At 46.7% G+C, this 22,646-nt stretch overlaps 2 protein-coding genes across 2 annotated transcripts in view; both read left to right on the top strand.

Moving 5' to 3' along the window:
• Window positions 1–22,646, top strand: part of LOC308661363 (major histocompatibility complex class I-related gene protein-like) — a gene marked incomplete at its 3' end in the record, with an annotated part of 43,098 nt that overhangs the window by 19,308 nt on the left and 1,144 nt on the right. The gene's annotated exons all lie outside the window — the stretch shown is intronic.
• On the top strand, window positions 11,598–21,171 carry LOC308661364 (major histocompatibility complex class I-related gene protein-like; the record flags this gene model as incomplete). Its single annotated transcript, XM_081316285.1, has 5 exons — window positions 11,598–11,681; window positions 18,833–19,078; window positions 19,354–19,629; window positions 20,097–20,384; window positions 21,098–21,171. The coding sequence occupies exons 1-5, from the start codon at window positions 11,609–11,611 to the stop codon at window positions 21,169–21,171; spliced, it is 957 nt and encodes a 318-aa protein (XP_081172411.1). The 5' UTR covers window positions 11,598–11,608.

The following is a 22,646-nucleotide window of genomic DNA, read 5'->3' as shown; positions in this document are numbered from 1 at the left end:
AAATACTGTTAGTAATACTTTTGATAAAGATAGGATACTGTTAGTAATACTTTCGATAAAGATAGGATACTGTTAGTAATACTTTCGATAAAGATAAGCAAGACACAAGGTAAAATAATACATCCTAATACAATCATACCAATTAAAGCTACAATAGCTTGTAAACCAGGTAGTTTGGGAAACCAGGAGCCAAATAATTTCTGAAAGTTGAAACCATTCCAAATTTGGACAGGAACATGAGCTACAGAGTTCACATTGTCCCTCAGTCTGAGTATTAGTGGCAACATGGATGATGATGGTAGACTCGTTGTTAACAACAGGTTGTTCCTTCTGGGTCCATGCGATGGGGCAAAAACAGTGTGAAAAGAGTCATTTTTGACTGGAAACAATGTCAAAGGTGTGAGTCATTGTAAAGAACGGGATGGGATAGCTGGTGAAGTGGAGTTGACATCTGGGGTAAGCTTTCAGATGGAATTGTGTTTTAGTGGCATCAGTCAGTGGTGTTAGAACAAAGCTGAAAAAAGTCACAAACCATGCTGTCATCTTTAATGGGTTCTGCAGTTGTGTTTGTGGAGGCATGATACGGACGAACGTGGCGACCTGGGATCCACAGCACTTTGTCTGGCAGCTGGACTGCAGCGTAGCCTCTTCCCCAAGTGAGAAGGTCTGCGGGGCCTTTCCAAGTTAGGTCTGGAAGTTGGCGATACCACACTTTGGGTTTAGGCTGATCTGCAACTGGAGATGAAAAATGCCGCTCTGCGGCTGTGGTTAAGGGATGGCCAGTCAAGTTTGAAAAATTCAGAGTGTAGAGGCAAAGGTTAAGAGTTTCTTGCACTGCTGGGAGGTTGGGGTTTCGTTTTCCCCCATTCTGATTTTTATAACGATCTAATGCATGTTTCAAGGTTTGGTTAGCCCTTTCCACCAAGGCTTGGCCTTGGCTATTATATGGAATTCCAAATGTGTGTGTTATTTGCCAATGATGACAAAATTCTGCCATGGCTTGACTGCTGTAGGCAGGGCCATTGTCTGTTTTGAGTTCTTTTGGACATCCCAGCACTGCAAAGGTCCGAATACAATGATTAATGACATGTTTGGTGGCTTCTCCCCTTTGGGGGGTGGCCATGATGAATCCTGAGAAGTTATCAATTGAAATTAATTTCAACCTCCTCTGAGGCGACTATGCGAAAGGGGGGGGGAGAATGAAAAAGAGAATCAGTGAAAAGTTCAGAGGGGTTAGAAGCATTAAGAGGAAAAGAAATGTCAGCCTTTGTTGTCGGGCTGGCTGACTGCCCCCCCTCTAGATTCCCTGCTGGGAGCCAGAAGAGGCGTGGCCAAACAGCACACGATAATCAGTGATGGTCATATGAGTGCCAAGGTAATTCAAACCTGTGATTAGGCCGATAGTGTATTTAGAATGAAGGCCATATTGAGTCACAGCAGCTTTAATGTCCTTAATAGTTTTTGGAGTCAGAGGAGTATAAACAGGTTGTGCAGGTAGAGGTGGTGGGGGGGCAGCAGCAGCTGGAGCCGCAGCAGCCGGAGGAAGTACAAAAGTGACAGGATAGGCAGCACAAGTTTCTAAATCCTCTGGATCTAATACCCCGGAGGCATGAGCTGCAAGCATAGAATGAACAAAAGGTGCCCCTTGAGTGGGGCTGGGAGGCGGAGGAGGGAGATTTGGAGAAGGAGGAGGGGGGAAGGGAGGAGGGGGGAAGGGAGGAGGAGGTTTAGAAATGACAACAAACTCAGAGGCTTTTGGAGCAGAGGCAGAAGGAAGTTTTTCCGGAGGGAGATTTGGAGAAGGAGGAGGAGGGAAAGGGGAAGGAGTGGGTTTAGGGATAGTGATGGCAACAAACTCAGAGGTTTTTTCCTCTTGGTCGGGAGCAGAGGGAGGGACAGGCACAGCAGGGCAAAGAGAAGAGGTAGGAGGAAGCTTCTCCGGAGGGAGATCTGAGGAAGGAGGAGGAGGGAAGGGGGAAGGAGTGGGTTTAGGGATAGTGATGGCAACAAACTCAGAGGTTTTTTCCTCTTGGTCGGGAGCAGAGGGAGGAGGAAGTTTTTCTGATTTTTCATAGGGTGGGGGCGGCACGGAGAAGGCCAATGTTTTGCCCGTCCCTCCTATCTGGTTAAAACATGCATAGTGGAGAGTTAAACATTCCATTATGATCCTCCACAAGTTTAAAATTTTTAATTTGGTCCATGTAGCCAATTTGAGTGATCCCTTTTCAGGATATTTTGGGCATTGTTCCCACACGTTAACAGGGGGAGGTTGCTTGCCTGTTTTAAAAGCAGCCAATTTCCTGCCATTATCAATTAATTCCCTCAACTCCTGCAGATACGCTGTCTGCTGTTGAGAGAATTTTCCACCCATACTCACGAAAATTCCTGCGTCTAGCAACGGACGAGGATGAGTCACGGCCACCGTCGGGCGAATGAGTATGGATGGCTGAAGACGTATTCCACAGAATCACGTCGGGGTCACCATTTGCAGGGAAGCAGGGAAGCTGCTGTTGCTGGGATGCTGCTGCTGCTGCAGCCGGGTTGAGAAATTAGCTGCTGGTGAAGCTGGGCAGAGGCTGCTCCTGCCCAGGGTTGGCACCCATGAAAGAAGGACACAGAGATCTCTCGGGGGAAGGGCCCCGCTGCTCCTGGGATGCACACTGAATACTGGACCCTGAACCCTGAACTCCCCGGAGCAGTGGACCTTGTTTATTTATAGCAAAAGCAACCAATCACATTTTATTGTTATTCAAATAGACCAATCATGGTTACACATGTATTCTTCTAAACTATCCTAAATAGACATAGGTGTTAGAGGTAGATTCAAATACAGTAATGACCAATCATTTGCAGGAGGCGTCAGAATTTGCCTTAAATGGAATAGCCAATGGTGTGAAGGAATACTGTGATTATGCCCTTATCTGGCTGTAGCCAAATGGCCTCTCTCCTAGGTTTCTTTGTTTTCTGGGTTTATGGCTTACTTCCTTACACATGGTTCACTGAAGACTTTCCATGGTAGAAAAGTACTAGCCAGAAAAGTACTAACCAGCAACATGTATAGGAACAGAGATCATGGTTATTCCAACACCAGGAGACACAGGGGACCAGCTTTTCTTTAAACTCCAATTTTTCAGCCGTCATGCATAGTTTTCCACTTTCTCTTTTTCCGAGTCTCTCACCTGCCTGCTACGCAACATACACTGTAAGGCCTCTAACAGCACTACGTAGATAAACAGGAAGAAGAGCAGCAGACTGTATCCCTGAATGTCAGCTAGCACTCATGATGAAGACATGATGAAACCACCTTCATTTCACAATACTTGGATATATGCAACCACACCTTCAACTGGGAAACTGTGATCATGTTTAGATCAAGCCAAATCCAAAAAATACCAGAGAATTACTGGTGGCCTACTTGGATAGATGCCACCATACCTTCAACTGGGAAACTGTGAGCATCCTTAAAAAGGTAAAGGTAAAGGTTCCCCATGTGCTAGTCGTTTCCGACTCTAGGGGGCCGGTGCTTGTCCGAGGACATCTCCTAACGCTAATGCTGTTACCTTCCCATCGTAGTGGTCCCTATTTTTCTACTTGCATTTTTACCTGCTTTCGAACTGCTAGGTTGGTAGAAGCTGGGATGAGTAACAGGCGCTCACTCTGTTACGCGACACTTGGGATTCGACCTGCTAAACTGCCGACCTTATGATCGACAAGCTCAGCGTCCTAACCCACTGAGCCACCTGCATCCCTTGTGAGCATCCTTAGGTCAAGCCAAATCCGAAAAATGCCAGAGAATTCTTGGCGGCCTGCCAGGAACTACAAGGTGACACAACTTTTTGACATAATCGCCATTCAAATTGAGGCCCTTGTCATAACATCCTACAAGGTTTGAAATTCCTTACTCATTGTCGCTTTGCGCCAAATCTGGGCTGGGGGGGCGGTGATCAAAAACCTCCCAACAGAACAGCCTCAAAAGTTCTTGGGTCCATGGAGAGCGATTAATTTAATTTTTTAATTTAATAATATTTCTATACCGCCCTTCTCCCGAAGGACTCAGGGCGGTGAACAGGGCAAGAATAAAAATACAGGATTACAAAAGTTAAAAAAATAATTAAATACATGCCCATACTAAAAATACATCTTAAAACCCCAATAAAATGACAATAACAACCCCCCCCAGTCCCCTCATCAGGCCAGGCCAGCTTGTTCAAAAAAGTATGTTTTTAGCTCGCGGCTAAAAAGTATGTTTTTAGCTCCACCGGTAGCTGATTCCATAGCTCTGGGGCGCCCACAGAGAAGGATCTCCCCCTGGGGGCCACCAATCGACATTCTCTGACCGGTGGCACCCTGAGGAGGCCCTCTCTGTGGGAACGCACAGGGCGGAGGGAAGTTGATGCCGGCAGCAGGTGTTCCCTAAGGTACTCCGGACCCCTGCCATGTAGGGCTTTGAACACCATTACTAGTACCTTGATTAGACCATCAATTCAGAAGTCGACTGTGAAACATTAAGAAAACTCAGAGGAGCCATCCAGAACAAGCCTTGGGGCCTGCTGCTTACTACCCACACACTGCTAGATGCACCCAATAACCTTTGGAACAGTTTGCAGACATTTCATTGCCTTAGGTAACACCATCAACTTAATCCCATTCAGGTGCCAAGAATTTTTTTTTCTTTTTCAGAAGTTGGAGAGAGGGATCCCCTTCTACCTGAGCGTTTCTCCTCCCCCAGAATTTCAGTCTACAAGCAGGAGACAAACCCAGTTTGGTTCAGGTTCCAGGCCCAGGCAATGCGTGGCCTGGGACAGACCCAGGCTGAAGTTCACCCTCAGCCCTACAACCTCATTTCTCAGATCAGCCTACCTCGCAGGGTTGTCCTGTGGACAAATGGAAACAAATGCTTTTATAAGGAGATCCTGAACGAAGGCTGCTATTGTGGGGCTTTGCTGAGTGGGTCCTGCGACGGGGTGTGGGGCGGTGTTTGGGGAAAGGGCCAGGTGTCAAGGAACACGGAGCCGTGCAGTGAAGGGCTTAGGAAGGAAATCCTTCTCCCGGACTCACAACCACACTTGGAGGAGTCCCGGGGTTCCTTTCCAGCTAGCGTTGTTCCGCCTTGTGATCTCTTCCACGCTTGCTGGTTTGCACACCCGCCATTCCCCCCTCCCCTCCCCCTCCCCCTCCCCCTCCCCGCTGCGAGGAGAGATTGTGGTTTCGGGCAATAAGTGGAAAGGAGCGACTTCCGGTGACTGCGCGGCGCCGGAGACAGCCTTCCTGGGCTGCCCGCGGCTCAGCTGAGTGATTTTCGCCCGAAACAGCGCCGATCAGCTGTTCGGGCGAATTTGAAGCCCCCTCCTCGGGAGAAGAGGAGGGGGTGAGGCCCCAGGTAGGGGTCGAGTTCTCCGAGGCCGCCTGAGCTTGGAGCTTGGGCGGCTGAAGGATTGAACTCCCCCGTAGCCTGGGTTACTCCCAGCTGGTCAGCGTCTCTGCTCCGGAGTTCTTGGAGCAGAGCCAGGCGTCTGCGACCACCCCTGCCTGAAGGAAGGACTATGGATTAATAAGAGCAGGCAGAGCGGTACAAGAGGAAAAGGTGAAGAGGATTATTTTATTTTACTCTCGAGCTTGATGGACTTTTTAAATCTAAAGTGAAACTGCGTCACAATTGAAAGTAAAAGATGGCGGCTAAACCTCCCCCTAAAACTCTTCGGAGCGGTGGAACTTCTCCGGTGCAACAATCATCATTGCAGGCGTTGCATCCTCCTGATGTATTGACACCGAAGGATTTACGAGATGCTCTTGAAAAACATGCCTAGGTAATTTTGGAATCAATGGGTGATAAATTTGCGCAGATGGAGGAGAAATTGGAGAAGCTGGAGGAGAGAATGGAAGAGAGGATGGAACAGAAGTTCAGTGTGATGAAGGTAGACATTTTGTCTTCAGTGCATAAAGTGGCGGAATGTGTGGAAGACTTGGATGAAAAAGTGGAAGATTTGACTCAAAAGAATGCCATATTAGAAGCAAAAGTATTGGAGAATGAAGATTTAAGAGATAAAATGGAAACAGAACTGAGTCTTGCTCAATATTACCAGATGCAGTTTGCTGTTAGAATTAGAAGCTTGAAAGAGAATACTAAGGAGGATTTAAAGCAGCTGGTTTCTGAGGCTCTTGAAGTGGTATTGAATCAGCCAGCATCTGAAATAAGAGGAGGTATGGACAAAGTGTTTCGTGTGAATTCATGGATTGCTAGACAGAGAAAGCTGCCTAGAGATGTGGTGGTTTACTTTGCAAAAAGGGAAATTAGAGATGAAGTTATACAAGCTGCCTATGATGCTAAAGTTGTGATTGCTGATCAAGAAGTCTTGGTTCTAAAAGAAATCCCTCCAAAGATTTTAAGGAAAAGGAAGGATTTTACATTTCTTGTGCAAGAGCTCAAGCAACGAGATATAAGGTTTAGATGGGAGATTCCAGTTGGGTTGATGGTGATACATGAAGGTAAAAGGTACCGGCTGATTACTGTGAAGCAAGCGCGTGACTTTTATAACAACGTTTTAAAAGCAACTCCATCAACACTCCTGGAAGCTGCAAAGGGATCTGGAGAAGGAGAACATCAAGAGGCTGAAGCAGAGGAAAAGGGTGCTGGAGGAGATCAAGCTATAACTTCTTTGGATGATCCTAGAGAGCAAAGGGTAACGCGTGCTGCTTTAAAACGATCAAAAATAATAAAAGAACAAGACCAGCAAAAGAGCCAAGCAGTGGGAGGAGCACGGCCTAAAGAGGATAGTCCTATCAAAGCAGTGCTTCAAGAGCTTTGGGAGGATATGCATGGCAACTAAATTTTTAACCTGGAACGTTAATGGACTAAACTCACCACAGAAGAGGAAGAAAGTTTTTCAATATTTAAAACAATTCAAGATAGATGTTATATGTCTGCAAGAAACGCATATTAGAGCTGTGGATCAAAAATATTTATCGAACTCAAGGTTGGGTACGCAATTTGTTGCTTCTGCAATGAATAAGAAAAATGGAGTGGTTGTTTATGTTAAAAGTGCCTTAACAGCAGACTTAATTGAAGCAGATAAGCATGGAAGATACGTTATGGTAGAGCTGCTGTTAGAAGGTAAAAAGACGCTTTTAGTTGGATTATATGCTCCTAATCAACAACAAGCTGACTTTTTTAGTTTACTTCATACAAAGCTTACCCAGTTGGATTATAAATCTTTTATTTTTTGGGGGGACTGGAACGGTGTTTTGGATGTACAGATGGACAAGGCTGGAGCTTTTAAGCGTGTCCCAAGTCATGCTAGACTGCCTAAATCCTTTTTTGAAATGAAGGATGACTTGGAACTGCGAGATATTTGGCGTGAGAGACATTTGCAGGAGAAGGATTATACTTTTTATTCTGACAGACATCAATCTTTTTCTAGGATTGACTTTATTTTGTTGACTAATGATTTTTTTAAGGACTAAAAAGGTGAAGATTTGTGCAAGAACTATCTCTGACCATAGTCCAGTTTGGCTAGAGATTGATAAGGAGAATAGAGACAGGCGCTCGTGGCGCGTAAATGAGAATTTGTTTAGAAATCAGAGAAATGTGGAAGAATGCAAACAGCGGATGAAGGATTTTTTCGAAATTAATATGAATAAGGGTACCTCTATGGATATGGTTTGGGATGCTAGCAAGGCCTACATGAGAGGGGTGTTGATACATATGAATAATAAACATAGACGTGTTGTGGAAGCTAGGAGGAAAGAACTGGAGAATGAAATAAAGGAAAAAGAAAAGGCCTTGATTTTGAATTCAGAGGATGTGAAGACTAAGGAGGCTATTAAACTGTTAAGAGGACAATTTGATAAATTAATGGCTGATCAAGTGGCAACCACTTTGCGGTTTGCCAGGCATAACACTTTTTGCAACGCTAATAAACCAGGTAGATGGTTAGCTTATAGACTGAGGAAAAAACAAAGGGCTTCTAATATAGACAAAATTGAGTATAAAGGAAGGGTTGTGTTTCAACAGGACCTTATCAAGGGTGCTTTTGTGGATTTTTACTCTAAATTATATGCTAAGGAGAAAATTAATGAAAAGGACATTAATATATATTTGGAGAATGCTAGCATCCCGGCTCTTACGCAAGTACAAAAAGAGGAGATTAATCAATTAATTACAGAAGAAGAAATTTTTACAGCAATTAAGGAATTGAAGGTGGATAAAGCACCAGGTACGGATGGTTTGTCTGCGGCTTATTACAAAAATTTACAATTAGAGATGATGAAACCGTTAAAGGAACTGTTCCAGACAATCCAGAGGGGGGGAAAGGTGCCACCGTCTTGGAGAACAGCTTTTATTTCTTTGATTCCGAAGGAGGACCAAGATGCTACTCAAGTTAAAAATTATAGACCAATATCGCTTTTAAATACAGATTATAAGATATTTGCTAAGGTTTTGGCTAATAGATTGATGAGGGTTCTGCAACAGGTGATTCATGGGGACCAAACGGGGTTTATTAGTGGCAGGCAAATGAAAAATAATGTGAGGCATATAGTTGATGTGTTAGAGTTTTTGGAAAAAAACAACCAGATCCCTGCGGCGCTAATTTTTCTAGATGCTGAAAAAGCTTTTGATCAATTGAATTGGCAATTTTTGATGAAAGTTTTAGATAAAATGGATTTTGGGGAAAATTTTCTACAACCGATTAGGGCATTATATCAAAAACAAACTGCCCGAATTATAGTTAATAATAGTCTGACAGAAGTATGTAATATTGAGAAGGGCACAAGGCAAGGGTGTCCGTTATCGCCCTTGTTATTTGTGTTAACACTAGAGATATTATTGGTTAAAATACGGAATTCGGAAAAAATTAAGGGGATACAAATTAGAGATCAGGATTATAGATTGAGAGCATTTGCAGATGATCTGGTTGTTACAGTGACCCAGTCAGAGAACTCTGTTGTGGACCTCATGGAGATAATAACACAATATGGGAAGGTTTCTGGATTTAAAGTTAATATACAGAAAACCAAAATTTTGGCCAAAAATATGACAGTTTTGCAAAAGGCTCTCTTGGAAGGATTAACTGGATTTGAGATTGTTAAAAGGGTTAAATATTTGGGGGTGCTTTTGTCACCCTCTAATACAAAGTTATATAAAAATAATTATGAAAAACTATGGGGGAATATTCAAAAAGAATTGGAGAGTTGGGTAAAATTGCAATTGTCTTTGTTGGGACGGATCGCAGCAGTGAAAATGAACGTCCTGCCTAAATTTCTATTTTTATTTCAAATGATACCGATTCTTAAGAAAGATTCTAATCTGGAGGAATGGCAGCGAGGTATCAATAAATTTGTTTGGGCAGGGAAAAGGCCACGAGTTAAACTTAAGATTATGCAGGATACTCGTGAGAGAGGTGGTCTTAAAATGCCCAATCTTAAACTATACTATGAAGCTGCTGCATTAGTAGGAATAAGTGATTGGATTAATTTGTCACAAGAGAGATTATTAAATCTTGAGGGCCACGATTTGTTGTTTGGCTGGCATGCATATTTGTTGTATGACAAGAAGGTAGACAATGTGTTTAGAGTGCATATTTTAAGACAGGCATTGTTGAGAGTATGGAAGAAGTATAGACATAAGTCAGACTGCAAGATACCATTGTGGGTAATTCCAAAACACGCAATAGAAAATATACATGCTGGCTTCAAATATGATGTGACTACGTACAAGGAGATCCTAAGTTTGGAAAGAAATGTTTGGTGTTTGAAATCATATAGCCTCTTGCGAGAAGAGAAGGTTGTTCAAAATTGGTTTCAATATACTCAGTTACGGGCCAGGTGGAAAGAAGACCAGAAAAATGGATTTACAATGACTGATGAAAACTTGATAAAGCAAATCAGAAATCAGGGACCAGCACATATTAAACGGATATATCTTGCGTTGATAGAGATTGATTCAGAAACAGAACTTGTTAAGGATTGTATGATAAAATGGGCTCAAAACATCCAGGAAGTTATTACAATGGACACGTGGGAAAAGATTTGGGTGAGGAATGTAAAATTTACACAAGCTCAAAATCTAAGAGAGAATTTTTACAAAATGTTTTATAGATGGCATTTAGATCCTAAAAAACTTGCAAGTATGTATCCGAATTATCAGCCTAAATGTTGGAGGTGCGGTGATGAAGACGCAACATATTTTCACATATGGTGGACTTGTAAAAAGGTTAAGGCCTTTTGGATAAAAGTCTGGTGGAACATGCAGAAGATTTTTAAACAGAGGATAAAGTTTTGTCCGCAACTTTTCTTGTTGGGAATAATTACAGATGCTACAGTTGTGGACACTAAGTTGATGTTGAATTTAATTACGGCAGCAAGACTTTTGATAGGTCAGTATTGGAAGAAAGAGGAACTGCCGACTATAGAATAGTGGACTTTAAAGGTTTCCGACCTGGCTGAGATGGCGAAGATTTCGGCCTATTTGAAAGATCATTCGCAAGAACGCTATATTTTGGAATGGAGAAAATGGATTGAGTTTATCCAGAACAAGTATAGGGTTAAGAAGTTTCATGTAGCATTTGAATAAGTCTTCTTTCTTTTCTTCTTTTTCTATTTTTGTTTTTCCTATATATATTTAACATATATATATATTATCCTATATAAGCTAGAGAGTGATGGATTTTAGAGTTGATGGGTGTTAGTATATGGTTGTTTATGATTGTTTTTTTTATATACCTTGTATTTAGCTCTGGGAAGTCGGGGGGGGGGAGGGGGGAGAGGTAGGGGGGGAGGGAGAAGGGTGGGGGAGGGGGGATTCTTAAAGGAAAAATTGTATGTTAAAACTTTTTAATTAAAAAAAAATAAGTGGAAAGGAGCAAATGGACGAAGAAGGAAGGGAATAAAGGAAAAGACGAAGAAAAGAAAAGAACAGAAGACTAAGAGGGGAAGGGAGGAAAGGAAGAGATCCACTCAGAAGGAAAAACGGATCCACCCCCTCAGAGGCTCTTGCCGAAAGTCATTATCATCCCATAAGCGGAGTTGTAAGGGAAGACGCCCATTGTCCCCTCGTGGAATCCCTTCCTCAAACAGAGTATTGGTTCTCCCAACTCCTCGGAGGAAACGGAAATGAAGCTGCACCTGGGGGGCTACGACCACCTTCTGGTCAAAGGTCCGCAGGAGGCGAGGGGGGGAGTTGGCGGGTGTGCAAGGAGGGAAACGCTGCGACCGCGTTCACCCAACGCGCGTAACCGGATGGTCTGCCTGCTAAGCTTGGCTGGCGGTCCCCTGAAGGGGGGATCGGCTCGGGTTGCGGGCAGCGTCCGATTCAGATCACGCTCCCCGTTCCTGGAGGTCGAAAGGGAGCGAAGGAGCGGCCCGGGTTCCCCTCTTCGCTCGAGGACCCGAAGGCTGGGTGAGAACCGGCGGACGGAGTGGAGAACTTCATCCCGGGAGTTCTCGGCTCTCTTTTTTGAGCGCCAAGGGGCGATGGGGCAGAAGCGAGGGAGCGGCGGCGGGGCGGGGTTTTAGGCAAAAGGGGCGGGGTTTTTCCTTCCCTGACTTTGGCTGCTTCGTCGGAGGACGCGGTCTTTGGTCTTCGGCTGCAGACGCGAAGGGCTGGGGGGCGATGCGGCTGTCCCGGGCGCCCCTCTTGCTCCTGGGAGCCGTGCTGGGGGCCTCCTTGATCGGGGGCGGCTGCGGTGAGTCCCTGGAGGGAGTCGCGAGCCGGAGGGAGGGAGCAGAAGGGGAGGGGGGAATATTATTATTGTTGTTTATGATGATGAAGATGGTGAATAATGATGATGATGATGATGATGATGATGATGATGATGATGATGATGATGATGATGATGGAAGGGACGTTTCAGGTCTTCTAGTCCAACTCCCTGCTCAGGCAGGAAACCCTGAACCATTTCAGACAAATGGCTGTCCAGTCTCTTCCAGTGTTGGAGCATTCACCACTTCTGGAGGCAGCTTGTTCCACTGGTTAATTGTCCTCACTGTCGGGAAATTTCTCCTTAGTTCCAGGTTGCTTTTCTCCTTGGTTAGTTTCCATCCGTTGTTTCTTGTCCTGCCTTCAGGCGCTTTGTTTGGAGAATACCTTGCCTCCCTCTTCTTTGTGTTAGCCCTCCCCCCCAGATATTGGAAGGCTGCTATCATATCACCCCTCACTCTTCTCTTCGTTAAACTAAAAAGGTAAAGGTAAAGTTTCCCCCGCACATGTGTGCTAGTCGTTTCCGACTCTAGGGACGCTTGTCCGAGGACTTCTCCATGGTCATGTGGCCGGCATGACTAGACGCCAAAGGCGCACAGAATGCTGTTACCTTCCCACCGTAGTGGTCCCTATTTTTCTACTTGCATTTTTACGTGCTTTCGAACTGCTAGGTTGGCAGAAGCTGGGACGAGTAACGGGCGCTCACTCTGTTAAGCGGCACTCGGGATTCGACCCGCCAAACTGCCGACCTTCTGATTGACAAGCTCAGCGCCCTAACCCTACATGTACCCAATTCCAGCAACCGTTCCCTATATGTTTTAGCCTCCAGTCCCCCAATCATCTTTGTTGCTCTTCTCTGTACTCTTTCTAGAGTCTCGACATCTTTTTTACATCGTGGTGACCAAAACTGGATGTAGTATTCCAGGTGTGACCTTACCAAGGCATTGTAAAGTGGTATTAGTACTTCACGTGATCTTGATTCTATCCCTCTGTTAATGCAGCCTAGCACTGTGTTGGCTTTTTTGGCAGCTGCAGCACACTGCTGGCTCATATTTAAGTGATTGTCCACTAGGACTCGAGATCCCTCTAACAGTTACTACTATCGAGCAAGGTACCACCTATACTATACCTGTGCATTTGATTTTTCCTGCCTAAATGCAGAACCTTACTTTTTTCACAATTGAATTTCATTTTGTTAGATAGTGCCCAGTGTTCGAGTCTGTCCAGGTCCTCCTTTATCTTAAGCCTATCTTCTGGAGTATTGGCTATTCCTGCCAGCTTGGTGTCATCTGCAAATTTGATGAGTTCCCCATCTATCCCCTCATCCAAATCGTTGATGAAGATGTTGAAGAGCACTGGGCCCAGAACAGAGCCCTGGGGCACCCCACTACACACTTCCCTCCATGTAGATGTGGTTCCATTGAGGACCACACGCTGAGTACGGCCTGTCAGCCAGCTACGAATCCATCTGGTGGTGATGCTATCTAACCCACATTTTTCTATCTTATCAAGTAGTAGGTTGTGATCTACTTTATCAAATGCCTTACTGAAATCCAAGTAAATTAAATCTACAGCATTCCTCTGGTCCACTAGTTTTGTCACTTGGTCAAAGAATGCAATAAGGTTTGTCTGGCACGATCTGTTTTTGACAAACCCATGTTGGCTTTTAGTGATAACTTTGTTCGCATCCAGGTGTTCGCTGATTTGTTGTTTGATTATCTTTTCCAGAATCTTCCCAGGTATTGAGGTCAGGCTGATAGGTCTGTAGTTTCCTGGATCTATTTTTTCCCCTTTTTTGAAGATGGGAACTACATCAGCTCTCTTCCAGTCCTCTGGTAGTTCCCCAGTGCTCCAGGATCTTTGAAAAATATAGTTCAGTGGTTCTGAGATCACGTCTGCCAGTTCCTTGAGAACCTTGGGATGTAATCCATCTGGTCCTGGTGATTTGAACTCGTCTAGGCTGGACAGGTGCTCACTTACCATTTTCTTGCCTATCTTAACTTGCGTTTCTATTCTGTTTTTTATGGCACTGGTTTGGGTAGGTTGGACTGTTTTTTCCCTTTGTGTAAAGACAGATGCAAAAAACGAGTTAAATAGTTCTGCTTTCTCCCTGTTGCTTGGCACCTTCTTGCCACTTTCCCCCACTAATGGACCAATCATTTCCTTAACTTTTTTCTTGTTTTTTATATGTTGAAAGAAGCATTTTTTTGTTATTTTGGACTTTGGTCGCAAGCCTTAGTTCATTTTGAGCCTTAGCTTTCCTCACTTCATCTTTGCAGGCACGGGCTGATTGCTGATATTCTGCCTTAGTTATGTGCCCCTCTTTCCACTTCTTATACTTGTCCTTTTTATCTTTCAGTTTATCAGAGAGTTCTTTATGCAGCCCTGCTGGTTTCCTTTGAAAGCCGTTATTTTTCTTCTTTGTTGGTATTGTGCTAGACTGGGCCTTTATTATCTCACTTTTCAAAATTTCCCAAGCTTCTTGAGTTGTTTTCCCCTTTAGGATTCTCATCCATGGAATTCTTCCCAAGGTCTCTCTAAGTTTATTCCAGGTTGCTTCTCTGTTTGGTTAGTTTCCATCCGTTGCTTCTTGTCCTGCCTTCAGGCACTTTGTTTGGAGAATAGCTTGACTCCCTCTTCTTTGTGGTAGCCCCCCCCCCAATGTTATGTGTCGTGTCCTGGGCTGGGTTTCCCCCTCCCCCAGCTCCTTTCCCAAAAGGGAAAGTCCACCTTCGGGGGGGGGGGGGGTTCGCCGAGCCCCCTTAAGGAACGTTGGGCGTCTCCTTGGTAACCGGTTCCCCCTTTGCACTTGGGAGAAAAGAGCAGGAGAGAGAGGGGGGGCTCATTTGGGCTGGGAGAACTCAGCCCTGTTCGAGTCCTGCCTTGCCCTGGGACTGATCTAATTTGTGGGGAGGGAGAGCAGGGACGATGGAGGGCGACGGGGAAAGGGGTGGCAGGAGAGGAGAGTTGGGGGAGAGGCCGGAGGGGCAAAGGGAAGGGAGGGGCTGATTGCAAAAGAGTTTGCAGCCTTATCTTACAGGTTCGCCCTCGACTTACAACTGTTCATTTAGTGACTCTTCAAAGCCGCAACGTCACATAGAAAAAGGGTCTTATGACGGTTTTTCATACTTAGGACCATTGCAGCCTCCCCACGGCCACACGATTTACGCTGCTGATTCGTAGTTACGACGGTTGCCGTGTCCTGGGGGAGTTGGGTGATCCCCTTTGGCGACCTTCTGACAAGCAAAGTCAGTAGGGGAAGCCAGGTTCCCTTAATAACCATGTTATCAACTTAACGACTGCAGCGATTCACTTAACAAGAGTGGGAAGAGAGGTCGTAAAATGGGGCAAAACTCAGTTAGTGAATGTTTCCGCTTAGCCACATTAACTTTGGGCTCAGTTGTGGCCGTAACTCGAGGACAACCTCTATTATTTCTGAAACAATTTCCCAAGAACAGGGGGACCTTTGGAGCTCAGCCAGTTTTTCTGTCCTGGGCTGCAAAAACAGGGCAACGCCTGCCTGGCTGCTTCTTGCAGTGATTCATGCTCTCTGTCTCCCTCTCCCTCTCCCTCCCTCCTGATGATAAAAATCTTGAGAGGACTGCAAAAGGAGGGTGGCTTCTTCTGGGTAGCTTCCTTCCATTGGAGAGGGGATTTTTCCCAATAGCACTGAAGGGGGAGCTGGAGGTGCAGACACTCCTCTCCCCCCATTCTGTCCCTCCCCCTTTTCTCCTTCCAGGCTCTTCCAGACATGCCCGGTGCTATTCCTGTCAGAAAGGATCAGAGGCCAGTTTAAGCCAAAAACTGAATTCCCTCCTCCAATTCACAGTCACAAATCACAACCCCCAATTAGCTTGAAACCTGGGCTCCTTTTCCGGCCTTCCTCCCAGGGAGATTCGTGAAGCCTCGGAGGAAACCTGTCGGGATTTCCTTGCTCATCCGCTCCCCTTCGCATCCGGCAGGAAAGAGCGGAGGAGAGAGCGACCGCCGGTTCTTTGGGCAACGAAAACTCAGCCAGGCTCGGCGTTATCCCGGGGACTGGGCTCATTTATATGTAAGGGGGGGGGGGAGAAGCAGGAGCAGCAGAGGGCAATGGGGAAAGAAGTTGCGTCAGGAGAGTTGGGGGGCGGGCAGGAGGGGCAAAGAGAAGGGATGGGCTCTTGGGAGATGAGTTGGCAGCCTTGGTTTTATTTTATTTTGTTTTTTTTTTTATTTTCCCAGCCAGGAGGCGAAATGGCACCTTCATTCATTTCGCGTGGAAGGAGACTTCGCCAAAGGGGCTGGGCTAATAACGGAGGCAGCTCGAAGGGAAGGGGAGGCGGAAAAGGAGCAAGGCCAGGACGGCTTTTGGCGTTGCGAGCGGGGGGGGGGGGCATTAAGAGGCAGTTGGGCTGCGCGCCAACTCGGTTGGGGTGCCGCGCCCTCCCCTTGCCCTGCCAGAAGCCGTGGCGGCCTCCTCTGAGCTCCTTTCCCGGCTTTCCTCCCCGGGAGATTCGTGAAGCCTCCTAGAAAATCTGTCGGGATTTCCTTGCTCATCCGCTCCCCTTCGCATCCGGCAGGAAAGGGCGGAGGAGAGAGCGACCGCCGGTTCTCTGGGCAGCGAAAACTCAGCCAGGCTCGAGTCTGCGAGCCAAGCCACCTTTGCGAAATCCCTTAACTGGCGGCGGCAGCAGCAGGGACGGCGTACAAAAGTGATGGGGGGGGGGGCTACAGAAGCGATCGCGTGGGGGGGGAGAGGGGGCACCGGGCAAGCAGCAGAAGCTTTTGACCCTTTGCACGCCATCCGGCGCCGCGGGCCCCCTCGCCCCCCCGCTGATCACTCCTGCACGCTCCCCCGCCCTCACCGCCAGTTGCCCGGCGCCCTCCCTGCCCCCCCCCGCCGCAATTGTTTCTGCACGCCACCCCTGCCAGTTTCTTGGCTCAGCGCTCTGACAGACCACCCCCCCCAATCGCGCTTACCCCCCCCCCCCACACACACACACACGCCTGCCGCCGATCGCTCGATACCACCGACTCCCTTTGGGGGGGGGATTGTTGGTCCCGTGCAGCCAAAGGCCCGGGTCAAACGCGGTCGGGGCGAATGGGCAGGGTCGAGGGACCAGCGGAGGAGGAAAGCTGGCTGTAAATGGGCTGAGAGGATGGAGTTCCAAACTGATCAGAAAGCAGGGAGATTTCTGCTTATCTGAAGGATCATTCACAAGAAAGGTACATTTCGGTTTGGAGAAGATGGATAGATTATATTCAGAATAAATATGGGAAAATTTTAGCATATGAGTAAATTTTAGATAAAAGGGACGCGGTGGCTCAGTGGGTTAGGACGCTGAGCCTGTCGATCAGAAGGTCGGCAGTTTGGCGGGTCGAATCCCGAGTGCCGCGTAGCAGAGTGAGCGCCTGTTACTCATCCCAGCTCCTGCCAACCTAGCAGTTCGAAAGCACGTCAAAATGCAAGTAGAAAAATAGGGACCACTACGGTGGGAAGGTAACAGCTTTCTGTGCGCCTTTGGCGTCTAGTCATGCCAGCCACATGACCACGGAGACGTCCTCGGACAAGCGCTGGCTCTTCGGCTTTGAAACGGAGATTAGCACCGGCCCCTAGAGTTGGGCCCCTAGAGTTGGAAATGACTAGCACGCACCTGCGGGGGAACCTTTACCTTTTACCTAAATTTTAGATTGTTATAGTTTATTTCCTTTTTTTCCTATTATTAGTTTTCATTATATGATATGATATTTAGTATTACTATTGTTTAATAATTTGGATATTTTAGTTTGTTTGTATTTATGTTATAGGGAGTTAAAGCGTATTATGTATTTGGTTATTTATATAGTTGGTTAATGTTAGTTAGATTATGATTATTATATATCTGTAACCCTGTAATCAGCTCTGGGAAGTGGGGGGGAAGGGGGTAAGGGTGGGTTGGGGGGGGGATAATATTGTAACTTTTATAAAACTTTTCAATAAAAGCCTCCAAATCAAAAGAAAGAAAGAAAGAAAGAAAGAAAGAAAGAAAGAAAGAAAGAAAGAAAGAAAGAAAGAAAGAAAGAAAGAAAGCAAGCCGGGAGAGAGAGCAGTCAGGGCTCTGACTCATAAGAAAGCTCCAGTTCATACCGGCCTGCGTCTTTCACCCATGTTAATACAGATGCTTGATAATACAAACCCCACTCAGGTAGACCAAAGCCTCCATTTTCCTTAGTATCTTGCAAGGTTTTCATCTTTATTCTAGCTTTCTTTCCTTGCCATACAAACTGTTCTTTGGGGAGTGAAAACTCAGCCAGGCATTATCCCGGGGACTGGTCTAACTTATATGTAAGGGGGGTGGGGGGAGGTGCAGGGGCAGCGGAGGGCAATGGGGAAAGAAGTTGCCTCAGGAGAGTTGGGGGGCGGGCAGGAGGGGCAAAGAGAAGGGAGGGGCTCTTGGGAGAAGAGTTGGCAGCCTTGGTTTTATTTGATTTTGTTTTTTCATTTTCCCAGCCAGGAGGCGAAATGGCACATTGATTCATTTCCCGTGCAAGGAGACTTCGCCAAAGGGGCTTGGCTAATAACGGAGGCAGCTCGAAGGGAAAAGGAGCAAGGCCAGGACGGCTTTTGGCATTGCAAACTGGGAAACGCGGTATTAAGAGGCAGGCGTGCTGCGCCCTCTCCTGCCCTGCCAGAAGCCGTGGCGCCCGTTCCTGCTCCCCCCTCTCCCCTTTCCTTACTACTGCCGGGAGTTGCAAGCCAAGCCACTTTTGGCAAACCCCTTAGAGGCATCTCGCTGTTGAGCAACCAGGTCGAACAAGGAAGCTCCAGGTCGATAATAACCTGGGCCCGACTGAGTGATTGACTGGCACTGCCTGTGGTTGGCAAGGGAGGCTCCGATCTCAGTCAGGCACAGAAGCAACTGGCTGGGAATCCTGAGGGCCCAGAGGAGCTGTGGGGGGAACTTAACCAGATGTGGGTCCGCCCAGATGTTTTTAAGATCAGCAGAGAGACGCTGGGGCTTTTTCCTTCAGTTTAAAGGAAGGAATCTTCCCAAACAGGGCAGGAAGAGGGTCGCCCACCTGTTGGGGGGCCAGTGGGTGACAATAAAAGGTTGGAGGGGATGGAACTGAAGTGAAGACCCCCCTCTAATTCCCCCCTGCTCCCTCCTCCCTCTCCAGGCTCTCCCACACACTTCCTGTGCTACTTCTACCTGCATCTGCCGGAGCCCAGCCAGGGACTGTCCCAGTTCCCCATTACGGCCTACCTGGATGACCAGCCCATCGCTCGCTTTGACAGCCTCACCTGGAAGATGGAGCCTCTGGTGCTCTGGATGGAGGAGATGGACAAGGAGATGTTTCTGCACCCTGCGCGGGTCTTCAGGGCTGACCTGGAGAAGTTATCCAAACTGGGCCACCAGACTGGAGGTGAGCAGGGGCAGTGCCACCTTTGGCCAGCACTTCCTGCAGGGGGCAAAATAGTGAGATTTTCTTTCTTGAATCCCCCCCCCCCATTTTATCCCTTACCTAGAAATTCAGCAAAAAAAGGTTAATGGCAGTAGAAGTTCTTTCCTGGTGTGTTGAGGAAGAGAAGGAGAAATGGGGTTTCTCTTCTCTAGGAGGAAGGGGAGGGAGGCTATAATGATGCCTTGGAGAGGAATTCTGGCCTCTTCTCACCCCACCCCTCTCTGGGTCTCCTTCAGGGCTTCACACCTGGCAGGCAGTTTTGGGCTGTCAGCTCAGAGAAGATGGAGGCAAAGGAGGGTTTTTGCGCTACGGCTATGATGGGATGGACTTCATCAGCTTCGACAAGGAGACCCACAGATGGGTGGCAGCTCAGCCCCAGGCCCAGAAGGTCAAGGAAGAGTGGGAGGATGACCCAGGACGGTCTGAGATAAACAAAGTCTTCCTGGAGGAGACCTGCATTGAGTGGCTGCAAATATATCAGTCCTACAGGAAGGAGGCTCTGCAGAGGATGGGTGAGTGGCAAAGGGGGTCTCCATTGAGCATGTTTCTGTAGCCTCCCCCCTCCTCCTATTAACTTATTCAAGCTATCTTTTAAACTGTTGACAGAAAAAGGGTCAGGAAATATCAGAAGCAAAATAATCTTCAATGCCCCCCCACAAAAAATAACGACTTCAAACAAAAAGAAACTAACTGAACAAGAAATTAATACCAAAGGCCTCGTTCTGTTTCCCTGAGAAAATCTTGCAAAGCAGAAGAAAAGAAATCTGTATTTTGGGTCAGAAGGAAAAAAATTAGTCTGTTCCTGATTTCTCTCTGGAGGAACACCTTGACCAAATTCCATCTTTGAGAGTCCCACAGGTTGAGGCAAGGAGAGAGGGAGCAATGGGAAAGGGTGGGCAAATGAGGTCTTGCTGTTTAAATCGCCTTGCCAGAAACTCTCAAAATCCTGGGAACTCTGGTGTTGTTGCTGTTTCTGCAGAGCCCCCAGTGGGGAAGGTGACTCACAAGGAGGTGGATGACAGCCTGGAGGTCCTCATCTGCCAGGCCTTTGGCTTCTACCCCAAGGAGATCCAGGCCACCTGGATGAGGGACGGAGAGATCTGGAAAAACAAGACCCTCCAAAGGAATGTGGCCCCCAATTCGGACGGGACCTATTATTTCTGGCTCAGCATTGAGATCGACCCCAAGGAGAGGGACCATTTTTGGTGTCGCCTGGAGCACCAGGGCTTGCAGGAGCCCCTGATCTTGGGCTGGAAGGAGGAAACAGGTGAGAGGCTGATGGGATTGAGACATGTAGATTTTTCACGAATGAATGAATGAATGAATGAACGTTTATTGTCAAAGTACAACCATGTATACATTGAGATTGGCTGAGCCTCCCTTTGTGACCCCCACCACCACAACTCACAGTGACAACAAACCCACCATCTTCTTACACCATGAGAGCTAATTGCACAACACACCAGCCTCACAAGTCAATCATACATAAAATTATAAAATTATTTTCCATTCAAGAGCCTAACAGCCCATGGATAAAAGCTGTTCTTCAGCCTGTTGGTGTGGCTCGCTATACTTCTAAATCTCCTATCCGATGGTAGGAGAGTAAAGAGATACCGACCAGGGTGTGAGTTGTCCCTGAGAATCTTCCTCACTCTTCCAAGGCAATGAGCCCTGGCGAGGTCATCCAGTGGTGTCAGGGGACAGCCCACAATGTCTTGTGCTGTGCTCACCACCCTCTGTAATGCCTTCCTATCCGCGGCTGTCAGACCAGCATACCAAACCACAATACAGCAGGAGAGGACGCTCTCTATAGTAGACTGGTAAAAGAGGGTCATTAGCCGTTGTTTTACCCTGTTCTTCCACAAGACCCTGAGGAAGTGGAGTCTCTATTGGGCCTTTGTAGCCACCTGGGTTGTATTAACTTTCCAGGAACTCAGCATCTGCCTAATCAAAACCATCTTTCTCCTTCTTTAACCACAGGCTGGTGGATTTTTCTGGCGATTGTGGCTGCCTCAATCTTGGGACTTGGAATTTGGTTCCTGATCCGTAAGTGAAACAAACACACCCTCCTGTGTCTTTCTGGGTTAGCTGAGCTGGTGTGGATGGGAAAGAGTTGCAGCCAGGAGCCCCCACAAGACCCTCCCCCACAAACAGCGTTTTGAACAGGGATCAGGAAGGAAGAAGAAGATATTAATACCACTTTACATGAAGTACTAATACCACTTTACAATGCCTTGGTAAGGCCACACTTGAAATACTGCATCCAGTTTTGGTCACCATGATGTAAGCGTTTGGTCATATAGACTCTATCTATTATAGTATAGTATAGGTGGTACCTTGCTCGATAGTAGTAACTGTGAGAGAGATCTTGGAGTCCTAGTGGACAATCACTTCAATATGAGCCAGCAGTGTGCTGCAGCTGCCAAAAAAGCCAACACAGTGCTAGGCTGCATTAACAGAGGGATAGAATCAAGATCGTGTGGAGTACTAATACCACTTTACAATGCCTTGGTAAGGCCACACCTGGAATACTGCATCGAGTTTTGGTCACCATGAAAGAGTACAGAGAAGAGCAACAAAGATGATTGGGGGACTGGAGGCTAAAACATATCGGGAACGGTTGCTGGAATTGGGTATGTCTAGTTTAATGAAGAAAAAGATGAGGGGGGACACGATAGCAGCATTCCAATATCTCAGGGGCTGCCACATAGAAGAGGGAGTCAGGCTATTCTCCAAAGTGCCTGAAGGCAGGAGAAGAAGCAACAGATGCAAACTCGTCAAGGAGAGAAGCAACCTAGAACTAAGGAGAAACTTCCTGACAGTTAGAACAATTAACCAGTGGAACAACCTGCCTCCAGAAGTGGTGAATGCTCCAACACTGGAAGTTTTTAAGGGTTTCCTGCCTGAACAGGGGTTTGGATTAGATAACCTCCAAAGTCCCTTCAAACTTTACTATTATGATTATGATATTCAGCCATTTTTCCATTTCCTGCAAATCTCAATATATTCCCCACATTCCTCTTCTCTGGGAGGAAAACTCTTTGGCCTGGATGGACTTTCTTCAGAGGAGCAAGTATCAGCAGCTCAGGAGTCCAGTCTCGGCACTTCCTTGTGATTTTCTCAGCCAGGATTTGGAAGTGCATTGCCCCTTCCTTCTTCCAGGACGGGCCTTCTCTTCCGATTGGCTGGTGATTCTCAGTTTAGCCTTTCAAGATCAGCCAAAGGTTGCTGGTTCTTAGATCTGGCTAGCTTAAGATTAGGTCAGAAAAGCTGTGACAGCTGAATTAAGAACTTCTCAGCCCAGAGAATGTGAGGAAACACCACCTTGCCCCCAATAAGATTCCAAGAGGTTTAGCATCATTATCGTAAAGTAATTGATGGCGATCCAATGAAGGTCCCTATGGAGGTCTTCAGAATAAATCCTTCTCCATCTGAGGCAGGAGTTGCTGCTCCCCAAAAAACAAAAGAACTGTCTTCTTTTGTTTTTCATCTGTCAGGTCGATGGAAGAGATGCACAAATAATCTCTGT

The sequence above is a fragment of the Vipera berus genome (assembly GCF_964194415.1).
Source record: "Vipera berus genome assembly, chromosome: 2".
Lineage (NCBI taxonomy): Eukaryota > Metazoa > Chordata > Lepidosauria > Squamata > Viperidae > Vipera > Vipera berus.
The sequence above is the reverse complement of the archived record's forward strand: the minus strand, read 5'-3'. Positions and strand labels throughout refer to the sequence as shown.